Here is a 13,409-nt window from a genome sequence, read left to right as displayed (position 1 = left end):
GTGGCAGTGTTATGGTCTGGGCCTGCATAAATCTTGCTGTCACTGGGAGCTACAGTTCTTTGAGAGAACCATGAATTCCAACATGTATTGTGACATACTGAAGCAGAGCATGATCCCCTCCCTTCGGGGGACTGGGCCGCAGGGCATCCTCCAAGACTGAATGAAGTTGTGGGTAAAGGTAATTGACTGGCCATGCAAGGTCTCTAACATCCACCAGCTCCGTGATGTCATCAGGGAGGAGTAGAAGGCGACTCCAGTGGTGACAACTTGTGAATATCTGGTGAACTCTATGCCCAAGAGGATTAAGACAATGCTGAAAAATAATGGTGTTCACACAATGTATTGACACTTTGGGCCCAATGTAAACATTTTCACTAAGGGGTGTACTCACTTTTGTTGCCAAGTTTAGATAGTAATGGCTGTGTGTTATTTTTTGGGGACACAACATTAAAGGGGTACTCCAGAGGAAAACATCTTTTTTTTAATCAACTGGTGCCTAAAAAAATAAACAGATTTGTAAATAACTTATATTTAAAAATCTTAATCCTTCCAGTACTTATCAACTGTTGTATGCTACAGAGGAAGTGCTTTCCTTTTTTAATTTATTTTCTGCCTGACCACAGTGCTCTCTGCTGATACCTCTGTCCATGTCAGGAACTGTCCAGAGCAGGAGAGGTTTGCTATGGGGATTTACTCCTACTCTGGACAGTTCCTGACACAGACAGAGTTAGCAGAGAGCACTGTGGTCAGACAGAAAACAAATTCAAAAAGAAAAGAGCTTCCTCTGTAGTATATATAGCAGCTGATAAGTACTGGAATGGATAAGATTTTTTTTTCTAGAAATAATTTACAAACTTTCTGGCACCAATTGATTTGACATTTTTTTTCCACCGGAGTACCCCTTTAAAAACTGTTATACAGGCTATGCATTCGCTACATTACATTGTAGCAGAGGGTCATTTCTTCAATGTTGTCACATGTAATAAAATATTTACTAAAATGTAAGGGGTGTACTAACCTATATAAGATACTGTATGTGGTTATTACATCCTATTGGGCTTTGATCACACCAAAACCATTATATTGGAAACACACTACATCTAGTTATAGAAAGTTTTGCTTATTGACCTCAGGTACATTCATCAAGTTTATTTATGACCTGTGAATAATGCTGAGCCACAAAACACCTACCAGAGCACAATAGCCTGCATCTTCTTCATCAAGGACATTTTGAATTATATAACATTATAGTCTGGGGTGACATTATTTCAAAGCCTGCATTTTTTATTACTTTGCCCATCAAATGCTTATCATTTACCTCCAGTTATATTTGTCTATCAATCAGATGTAGACATCAGTATTGACCTAGCTTCTCTTTTATGTGTCAGTTTGGAGCATTTATAGGTATTTATCATGCTGGTCACAGCATGAATGGTGACTTTTTCCTCAAAATTAAAATGATAACCTGCTTTGTTTGATCGAGAGGCATCTGGCATCTAGAATATTGACATGGTGATGTCTACAGGTGAAGCACAGAAAACCTTCACATTTTGCAGATAATTCTTTAATCATATAACTCAAATTTTTCTGTCCATATACTGACAAGCTGGTCTGTACATCTACTGTATAGACCCAATCCATAGCGTTGGCACATTTACCCAACACTAAAGCTAGCCTCATGAGATTAGTATTTGCCAGAATGAGACTGATATAGCATATGACAAGTTACTTGTATAAATTATCCACCCATCAACAAGCCACACTAAACTGACAAAGCAGGGACAGAGTACTCAAAAAGGAAGTCTGGGCACCCCAAGCTTTTGATAGCATTTAAGGGGTATTCTGGGTTTATACATCTTATCCCCTATCCAAAGGATTCTGTGCTACGTCACACCACGCCCCCTCCATTCATATCTATGGGAGGGGGCGTGACGGCAATAGGGGCGTGAACTGGACATCACGTCCCTGTCTTGGAAGCAGCGCCCGGCACAGAATACCGCGGGCTGCATCAAGATTGTGGGGATCACCAATGGCGGGACCTCTGCCATCATACATCTTATCCCCTATCCTTTGGATAGGGGATAAGATGTATAAACCCGGAATACCCTTTTAAGGCTTAGACAATGACACGTAATTCATAGCCTTAAATAGAGTGGTTTAATTCTGTTAATGCAGATGTAAGTTTTTTACTTCTCAATATAACTATAGTCTTTCTCAAGCATGCCAAACACAAGCCATACTCATCTTACACCAAGCCTCTCACACAACGTGCATATGACCCAAACATGACCCACACATAGGATGCACCATGCACACTTTTCAACTGTAGGTAGGATACATGATGCACACACTTCATACCACTCATGACCAACACAACCAAAAGACCGATCCTGCCACCAATCATACATAAGACACATATGTGTGAAAAGAAGGTGGAGGAAGGCACTAAATGCATACAGTATCTCTAGGGTTAATAGCATCAGCTGGATGATAAGGCAGAGCGAGACCAACAACTTCAGATTAGCCAGGCGGCGGTGCTAGGAATAAAGTAAAGATCAACTTGTAATACCATATGTAGCAAAGGAGGAAAAGAATTCTCTGCACTCACCACCGGGAACTGTGCTAGATGCTCCTAACTGGAGTTCATGACGGGCCCCAAACTGTAGTCTCGGTCCCGTCATGAACTCCAGTTAAGAGCATCTAGCACCGTTCCCGGTGGTGAGTGCAGATAATTATTTTCTTCCTTTGCTACATATGATACATAAGACACATGCTGCACACATTTGTCCTCTGTTACTCTAGCACTGACAGTACAATGGTCCCTTGTCTATTGCTTGGGATTAACCAGGGAATATTGTCTATTTTGTTATCATAATACATACAGTATTCTGCAACAAGATTTCCACTCTTTTACACCTAGACAATAATACAATTAATACAGTGTTCACACTGCCAGCCCATAGGTCCGCTTCGCCTTTCTTAGAGCCTTAGCAACTGAAGTAGCTGCACAGGTAGCATGTCCACCCTCGCAAAGGGGACTCAGTTTGCCATCTATACAAGCTGCTGTGCAGTGCATAGACCCTAAGCAAGTAACATCGAAATAAATTTGCCAGTTCCACTCATTTTCTGTTCTTTTCTTTTTTGTTATTTCAGTTTTGACCTTGTCACTCTTGGTGGGATATCTATCACTTTACTGTTTGAAAGATCACCCTTCATTCCTGTGAAGAGGACACTGTGGCTTCCTTGGAATAAATTCATTGTGGTTGACAAGGTGGTGATGCAGAGGTCAGAGACAGATACTCCTCTTTGTGATATGAGTAGTTTCATCAACCCAAATCCTGTCGTGTTTCCTTCACCATTAACCACGTTCGCTGGGTCGTGTTCACAAAGAGGACCTGTCATTCCTGAACTTCAGGTATGTCAATCTCAAATACACTTTACATATTGTTATCTAGTCATCAAATTCACTCAGGATTTAGTGCATTCATTTTATTTACTATACTTGTATAAACTCATTCCATGTAATAAAATGTGTCCCCAAACCCCCTGATTTGCCTTTATGTCTCCTATGAATAGTTGTCCTAGTCATTCTTGTAACTAGGCAATGGTCTTGGAGCAATGTTAAATAAGAATATGACCACAGACCATGACACTTATGACAAACTGTGTTTTGGATTACTCTCGGTAATGAGATAGTCTGCGAGATTCCCAATAGCCAGAGCCTATTATCCACCAGAAGAAAACAGTATAAGCATTTTTCTATTATTTCTAGTAACGTAGATTTAATTTTTTTTATTTTTTTTTTTACTTAATTGTAATAAAACACAAACTGCCAATTATATTTTAGTATTGTATAATCAACCCCTCTTATCTGTATTATATTACTTTTTTATGCACACCGTCATCAAAACACTCTGGAATATTTCATTGAAACACTCTGGAACACTTATAACCCAGGTGCAGGATTACTTCTTTTTTCTGGGCAGCATAAAGTTAACACAAATATCCGAGACAGATTGGAGAACCTTAATGAACCATAAAGATTATTCGTGGTATATGTCTATAGTTCAGCATTTACTGTAATATGAGATTTTGACAATTACAATAACCTGAACTAGCTCTTAAGCTGCAACAAAAATGTCCATGTTTTGTTAAAAACAGTAGAGGAAAAGAGCCCATAGCTCTATACAATACAATAGTATAAAAATACTATTGCATTCCATAAAGCTATGAAATCGGCTCTCTACTAGTACAGCCTGCCTGTGGCACCCTGTATTTATAGAGTAAACATGGCACAGAGACTTTCAGAAGGCCTTCAGCTGCCATGGTAACTTGCAATCAGAGAACCAATGGGAGACCCGACAGGCCTGCTAGGGAGTTTGATGACCATTGTGATCACTGATGTTGGTCATTAATGGGGGTTGTACGCTGCTGATAGTAGCTGGCACCCACCGCCTTGCCTGCATATGGAACAGATAGTTGCCAACACTTCTCCTGTGAAGATATTGACCCATATTTTTATTGTTACTATTTTTTCCCTATGTGTATTATATCCATTTGTTTCACCTAATTTAAAGACAAATTGTTGAACACCTATAAAAATGTCACATTGCCCTCCAATTGGGTATAAACCATGAACAAATAATTATAACACAAAAAAAAAAAATCACAGTAAGTTTTGTACATATACAATTCTGTAAAAACTGCATTTTTTGTGTAGGTTTTAATAATTCACCTGTTTTATTAAATGCAGCAATTTAATAAAATTTAGGAAAATGAAAACCTGCGTTCAAATTGTGTTGCAAAACATGATATTAAACTGACATTTGGATTTATGTGTCTTTTATTGCGTATATTTGGTGCATCATTTTTGGTGCAGTGTCTTTTTGCGCCAAAGTTTGGCGCATTCGCTCCAAAGTCATTTGGTAAACTTGCCAGTATTTTTACAGCCCTGAGTAGGATTTTTGCAGTGTTCAGTAATTTATCTTTTGCACCAATTGTATTTTGGCGCTAATTTGCCTGTTTTTTACGCATATTTGATGCAAATCGCTGCCAACAATATCTTGACATGGAAAACAGACATACCAAAGGTAACATACCAAAGTTACTAAAGGACATGTGCCAAATGATAAATTTGGCGTGCGTCTGTAAAAACCAAAGTAAAAAAAAACAGGTAAAAAGAAACTGTCAACAGGTAAAAAGGATAAGTATATATATAAATAAATTTATATATAAATAAATTATATATAAATTTATATATAAATAAATATTTATATAAATAAGTAGATGTGCTTTTATTAAATCTCACTTACACAATTTAGAAACTTTCCTGGATTAAGCTGACCAGCGCAGAGTGGCCCAACTTGTTTTGCACAATCCCCGTCATTGTAATCTGCCATTCTGTTCCAAAAAATAGGGAAAAAAGAGAACTTGTTTAAAAATTTTGTGCAGTATTGCAACTCTGCTCTGGTGCAGGGAATGGTATCCCCCCCTCCCCCCATTGTGTTGACTGATATAAAACCTGAGACAAAAGATACAAGGCAGTCAAGGTCTTACTTGGCTCATATCTATTTTTACTGTTATGTGTAATAGTATTCGGCACATAGCTTGGCTCCAGAAAAAGCTCAGGGGTCTAAAATATCTGCGCTCACTCATCTTTTGTAATTGCTCTCATTATTATCGCTAGTTACAATTGAATCGAAAACTAGGGATTGAGTTAATTTGCATACAATTTGCATAACTTAATAACAATTTTAGCAAACAGTAATTAGTAAATACATTAAATAAGCTCTAGGCTATTTTGAAAGGCTATTTTTGGTTGTTTGGATTGTATGGTCATACCTACGAGAAGACATTGTGGGAATTTATCCAGACTGGTGTTTTACATGCCGGTCTTAATGTGAAATCCCTCAGCTTTGTGCTTCCCTGATTTATTAAGAATATACCTAAAGAAAAACCTCAGACCTAGCATAGGTTTTAGAGGCATGGTGCACATGTTGAGTTACACTACAATTTATTTAGCATACATAGAAAGACAAAAAGGTACCGGCACTCACCGCAAGGAAACAGCAGTATATGTATACGAAGCCGGAAGAAGAGTGATCTGCGCGAAACTTTGCCGGCAGCCGCCCCCACTCTGAGCGCCCTGCTGTCAGCCTGAAGTCGGATCTGTCCGAGACGCCATAGAAGTCGGTCTGCTGTTTCCTTGTGGTGAGTGTGGGTACCTTTTTGTCTTTCTATGTATGCTATTGAGTGACTTCGGGTTTCTTGGTTCCCAGCACCTCCGGACCCACAGGCATCAGGACTCCGACTTGCCACAGTGACAGAACTCTAGCCTCCACAGTACATGCTGACATAATTGGTCTTTCTCCACAGCAGTGCCCTCTAGCTTGTGTTAGTTACTACAATTTATTTAGCTTAGGTTATTAAAACCGGCATTGTAGTGGACCACGCCTCCTTTCTTGCCCACATCAAGCTTTGCCCACTTGACAAGTGAGACGTAAAGTTCAAAATAGAGGCTTGTACAAACATTTAGTTATTTTTCACAGTCTGCAACTAACAGACAATCCTCCTGTATAGGTGTGCGTTTTTTTATGATTACATTTTGTGTCCATGGTAGAATGTTACATTTATAACTTTCATGAGCATCTGTACTTTCCTTCAGTGATTTGAGGCAGAATTATACTTGTTTTCTAGTATTTTTTTCTTCTTCACATTCTTACTGCTGCAAAATAACACTCTAGCCCTTACAGATGAATCTCTCAGAGAAAGCCTGTAGAACGGTGCAATCCTTAGAGTTTGACCCCTAAGATTTACTTCATGCAGGCTTAATATACATCCTCTTATTTTGACACACTTATTGCTTCTTCCCTTTTATCATCTCCACAGTCAATAACATAAATCCAGGCTGCTGCATCCAGCCACAAATACATCTGCCTACTTTTCATCTACACCAGATGCTTACTGAACATGGTCAATCTCATATCATGTTTATTTTATATTTTGCCTTCTAATTTAATTATTACATGATATTGAAATACTGTACTCATGCAAGTAGGAAATGTGATGGATGGATGGATAGATAGATAGATGGGTAGTATATACAGGAAGGTACTTTGACCAGAGTTTCAGCTTGGAATAAATGAAGAATTGTGGTAGTACTCTCTCCTTATCATAAAAAAAAAAAAAAACATTATCATTTACCTAAATGCAGTGCTTGAAACCCTACATACCAGGCTTTAGACCCTCACGTAGGGTTGGCTTCCATTTGCAGGATCTATGATCAGTAAGCTGTATTTATTCTAGGGGAGACAACATCCACCTAGCAACTACTAATAGGTTTGGGTGTCACTGTCTTCTTCTCAACATTACCAGGACTAAGTGATGGATGAGATCCCCATCTGCACAGTGTCAGTAATCACGTGGGTCTTTTCCAAGGTAGCACTTATGCTGCATGACATTTTTGGAAACATGGTGGCTAACCTGACAAATACCTGACTGACGACCTCCAAACCAGTGGACAATTAGGCGCTGAGGGACCAGGCGATAGGTAGAGCAATCAGTTTATTCCCAACATGCAATGTGTTCCTCACAGGTGCGCTACATCAGGAATATACCTGATGAAGCGCACCTGTGCGAAACGCGTTGCATGTTGGGAATAAACTGATTGCTCTACCGATCGTCTGGTCCCTCAGCTCCTTATTGTCCACCGGTTTGGAGGTCGTTGGTTTTTATTGTATTTCATTGTGGAGTGGCAGCAGAGGAATCCATATACACGCCTTTCTCCAAGTTGTGCTGGCCTGTGCACAACTCAGATTGGTAAGCACTTTTTTTACCATTAGCGTTTCCCTTATCATCATTTATCTGCACCATGGAGCGCTCCTCTTTGTTGTTTTTGTAAATACCTGACTGGGCATATTAGTTAAAGAAAATACTCTACACAGAGAATCCAAGTGCACAAGTCTTTATTGGTAAATGGACTGCCCAAGTGCCCTCAGCAATATATATACCATGTAAATACATTTGCAGATATGACTCAACCCCTCTGGTTGACCATAACGAGGCCTGTTCTGAGTGTAACCTTTTCTGTGAAACAGCTGTATGGTCTTGCCCACTGTGCTGGAACTCAGTTTTAGGGTCTAAGTAATTTTCTTATATTTACAGGCCATGTTCTTACATGAAAAGATAGAAAAAATTATGACAATATATATATATATATATATATATATATATATATATAGATATATTGTTTTTTTATGTCTTATGATCATTTATATAGATTATGGCACAATCCCAGTGGACTCTTATCTAATGCTTTACCTTTAATCATTAGTAATGCACAAAACACTAAGAACCTCTTTAAGAAAAAATAGCATATGTCTCATTTTGCGCACGTCTGCCTAGATTTCCATAATAGCATATTCTGCACATTTAGAGATTATAAAGCTAGGCTGTGGTTTATGCGGAGGCAAGAAAATGTGAACATGAGAAAAGGAAAGGCCAGGGTTGAAGGTGAAAATTGCTATCACATTTATTATAATTATGCTGAAAAACTATTCCGTCCAAGCATTGTTTACAGAAAACTAATGCTATTTAAAATGTTAAAGTACCAAAAGCAGCCTTTAGGTGGCAGTGCATAATGTAACATATCTATACAACACACATTCATAGAACATGTTATATGTATAAAGCTTGGAAGAGAGTAATTCTATTCTCAGGTAACCTCTCTAAAGTTATACATGATACATTAGAATATGATTTATGTAAGAGATCTAGTTATCTACAATTGTTCTATGAATCAAAAAATTTAAATTAGATAAAATTGCTCTAAAATTGAAAACATCAGTTTTCCTTGCAATAATTATATAGTGTAAAAAGTATTTAGTCAGCCACCAATTGTGCAAGTTTTCCCACTTAAAAAGATGAGAGAGGCCTGTATAATGAGGAAAAAAAATCCATAAAATCACATTGTCTGATTATTAAAGAATATATTTACAAATTATGGTGGAAAATAAGTATTTGGTCAGTAACAAAAGTTCATCTCAGTACTTTGTTTTATACCCTTTGTTGGCAATGACAGAGGTCAAAAGTTTTCTGTAAGTCTTCACAAGGTTTTCACACACTGTTGCTATATTTTGACCCATTCCTCCATGCAGATCTCCTCTAGAGCAGTGATGTTTTGGGGCTGTCGCTAGGCAACAAGGACTTTCAACTCCTTCCAAAGGTTTTCTATGGGGTTGAGATCTGGAGACTGGCTAGATCACTCCAGGACCTTAAAATGCTTCTTACGAAGTCACTCCTTTGTTGTCCGGTCAGTGTGTTTGTGATCATTGTTATGCTGAAAGACCCAGCCACGTTTCATCTTCAATGCCCTTGCTGATGGGAGGAGGTTTTCACTCAAAATTTCATGATACATTCTTTCCTTTACACGGAACAGTCGTCCTGGTCCCTTTGCAGAAAAACAGTCCAGAAGCATGATTTTTCCAGCCCCATGCTTCACAGTAGGTATGGTGTTCTTTGGATGCAACTCAGAATTCTTTCTCCTCCAAAAACGACAAGTTGAGTTTTTACCAAAAAGTTCTACTTTGGTTTCATCTAACCATATGACATTCTCCCAATACTCTTCTGGATCATCCAAATGCTTTCTTGGCTTAACCCCTTAAAGATGCAGGACGTAAATGTACGTCCTGGTGAGCTGGTACTTAATGCACCAGGACGTACATTTACGTCCTAAGCATAACCGCGAGCATCGGAGCGATGCCCGGATCATGCGCTGCAGGTCCCGGTTGCTGATCGCAGCCAGGGACCTGCCGGTAATGGCGGAAATCCGTGATCCGGCAGATGTCCGCCATTAACCCCTCAGATGCCGTGATCAATACAGATCACGGCATCTGCAGCATCGCGGTCACTAAAATGGATGATTGGATCACCTGCAGCGCTGCTGCAGTGATCCAATCATCCAGCACGGCAGCCAGAGGTTCCCTCACCTGCCTCCGTTGCCTTTCCGGCGTCTTCTGCTCTGATCTGCCTTCCCGCAGACCAGAGCAGAAGATGACCGATAACACTGATCAGTCTTATGTCCTATACATAGCACTGAACAGTATTAGCAATCAAATGATTGCTATAAATAGTCCCCTATGGGGACTATTAAAGTGTAAAAAAATTAAGTAAAAAAAATGTGAAAATTGTCCCATTTTCCCTATTTCACCCCCAAAAAGTGTTAAAAAAATATTTTATATACATATCTGGTATTGCCACGTACGTAAATATCTGAACTATTAAAATAAAATGTCAATGATACCGTTCGGTGAATGGCGTGAACGTAAAAAAAAAGTCCAAAATAGCTGCTTTTTTTATAACATTTTATTACAAAAAAATTAATAAAAAATGGATTAAAAGTTTTATATAAGCAAATATGATATCAATAAAAAGTACAGATCACGGCGCAAAAAATGAGCCCTCATACCGCCGATTATACAGAGAAATGAAAAAGTTATGGGTCTTCAAAATAGGGGGATTTTAAATGTACCAATTTGGTTAAAAAGTTTGCAATTTTTTTTAAGCGCAACAGTAATAGAAAAGTATGTTATCATGGGTATCATTTTAATCGTATTGCCCCAAAGAATAAAGAACACATGTCATTTTTACCATAAATTGTTTGGCGTGAAAACGAAACCTTCCAAAATTAGCATAATTGCGGTTTTCTTTTTAATTTCCCCACACAAATAGTATTTTTATGGTTGCGCCATACATTTTATGGTAAAGTGAGTGATGGCATTACAACGGAAAACTGGTCCTGCAAAAAACAAGCCCTCATACTAGTCTGTGGATGAAAATATAAAAGACTTATGATTTTTTGAAGGTGAGGAGGAAAAAATGAAAACGTAACAATAAAATTGTCCTTGAGGGGTTAAGCAGGGGGACATGTCTGGCACTGCATGATTTGAGTCCCTGGTGGCATAGTGTGTTACTGATGGTAGCCTTTGTTACTTTGGTCCCAGCTCTCTGCAGGTCATTCACTAGATCCCCCCCTCCCTTGTGGTTCTGGGATTTTTGCTCACCATTCTTGTGATCATTTTGACACCAGGGGGTGAGATCTTGCGTGGAGCCCCAGATCGAGGGAGATTATCAGTGGTCTTGTATGTCTACCATTTTCTAATAACTGTCCCCGCAGTTGATTTCTTCACACCAAGCTGCTTGCCTATTGCAGATTCAGTCTTCCCAGCCTGGTGCAGGTCTAAAATTTTGTTTCTGGTGTGCTTAGACAGCTCTTTGGTCTTGGCCATAGTGGAGTTTGGAGTGTGACTGTTTGAGGTTGTGGACAGGTGTCTTTTTTACTGATAACAAGTTCACACAGGTGCCATTAAAGGGGTTGTGCGCTGCCCTGTAGTTCGGAGCTCCGCTCACAGCGTCCGCAAGTTCATTACTCCAAACGCTGTGTTTGCGGGCTTCCGTGTTCGCGGCCGCCGGGCGTGAGGTCTCGCCCGCCCCCTCGTGACATCACGCCCGCCCCTTCTACCAAAGTCTATGGGAAGGGGGCGTGACAGCGGTCGCACCCCCTTCCCATAGACTTTCGTTGAGGGGGCGGGCGAGATGTCACGCCCGGCGGCTGCGAACACGGAAGCCCGCACACAGCGTTCGGAGTAATAAACTTCCGGACGCTGTGAACGGAGCTCCAAACTGCAGGGCAGCGCACAACCCCTTTAATATAGGTAATGAGTGGAGGACAGATGAAACTCTTGAAGAAGAAGTTACAGGTCCGTGAGAGCCAGAAATCTTACTTGTTTGTAGGTGACCAAATACTTATTTTACTGAGGAATTTACCAATTAATTCATTAGAAATCCTACAATGTGTTTTCCTGTATTCTTTCCCCCCATTCTGTATCTCATAGTTGAGTTATACCTATGATGAAAATTTACTTAATGAGAACTTGCACAATTGGTGACTGACTAAATACTTTTTTCCCCACTGTATGCCCTAGGGAACCATGTTTGAGGATATTTCTGTATGTAGTCAATATTCCCAGATGAGGCTCAGATGACTACATGTGAACAGCCACTCCAGTGAATGATAATGTTATAAAACAGGGAAGGTGTTGACTATTTTATAATAGCCTATGTGTTATAGCCTATGTTTTAAAAAGCATTTAGAAGTAAATATTGTGAAACTGGTCAATCCCATTTATTTTGTCCCTTGTGATTTAACATCACACCTTAAAGCTCAAACAATAAAAGGAAGAGCATAGATTTGGCTTCAGCTTTGTACGGCTCACTTAATGGACACACGGTACTGTAATAGACTTTAAAAATTCATGGGATGGACACAGTGAAATGGAAAAAGTTAGAACACAAGAAAATAAAAGAGGTCAACAAATCACACTGTAAATTGGGGTTATGTGGACAGCAGGGTCTGGGTTTCAGTGCTCAGTCTAGTATGATAAAAATAAGAGAGTGCTTTGTTATAGCCAATTCAAATGGGGTCAGCCACAGCTCTGCAAGCAGGCTGGATTCTATAATACATTCACACATTTCTCACAAAATAAGAAATTCGGGTCTGCCGCATATACTGTAGGTTTTTGTGCTAAAGTCATTATTACACTGTAATGCTGTATGTGTTCAGATATATACTAGTAATTAAAGTAGCAAAATATGAAACATGTATATGTTATTATATTAATATACTATATTTCAAAAAGCAGGCTTTTACTAGTTTCATGCTGTCGGCATTGCTTTCTTGATGGGATGCCAACAGATACCTGTGACGTATGGTATAAATGCACATTTACAGAGCTCCAAATCCCTAGATCTCCCCCATACAGCCTTTCTGTGACAACCTGTTAAGATAGTTTATTATATTTTTCCTATAGGGTGCACAGCACCCCCTAATTGCAGGCAAAGGTCTGGAGCTTCTTATTGTGGAAAAAAAAAGCTCTGAAGCTCTAAATTTAAGGAGGTTTCCAGAAATATAGCTAACAGAGCTAACATCTTCCCAAAACAGCACCACACATGTCCTCAGGTTGTGTGTGATATAACAACTTAACTCCATTCACTTCAGTGGAACTGAGATGCAATACCACACACAACTTGAGGACAAATGTGGGGCTGTTTTGTTTTTTTTGTATTTTTTTTAAGAAATCATTTGTTTTCCTTATACTTGACAACCCCTTTATTAATTAAAGTACAAAATGCCATTTCAATACAGCTGCCTATAAAGTCGCCTCTAAACATCCCATGTTATTCAAGCATAATTGAAGAATCATAACACCTCATTGCTTCTAAAAAAAAAGGTGTACTTTAGTAAGCTTATCTCTCAAAAGTATTTAGAGTATTAATATTGATGTTACTTAGAGGGTTCTCATCTTTTATTGAACATACAGTGATTCCCTAATATAAAGATTTGCATTCTTTTA

General features: G+C 39.1%; 1 protein-coding gene across 3 annotated transcripts in view; it reads left to right on the top strand.

Moving 5' to 3' along the window:
* TENM1 (teneurin transmembrane protein 1) overlaps positions 1-13,409 on the top strand; it is an 876,412-nt gene that overhangs the window by 576,344 nt on the left and 286,659 nt on the right. For all 3 annotated transcript variants that reach the window (XM_056539239.1, XM_056539238.1, XM_056539237.1), the window contains one exon: positions 3,154-3,415. In XM_056539239.1, the coding sequence (XP_056395214.1) occupies positions 3,154-3,415 (262 nt within the window). The remainder of the gene's footprint in view (positions 1-3,153; positions 3,416-13,409) is intronic.

Source organism: Hyla sarda, chromosome 9, assembly GCF_029499605.1.
Source record: "Hyla sarda isolate aHylSar1 chromosome 9, aHylSar1.hap1, whole genome shotgun sequence".
Classification (NCBI taxonomy): Eukaryota; Metazoa; Chordata; class Amphibia; order Anura; family Hylidae; genus Hyla; species Hyla sarda.
The sequence above is the reverse complement of the archived record's forward strand: the minus strand, read 5'-3'. Positions and strand labels throughout refer to the sequence as shown.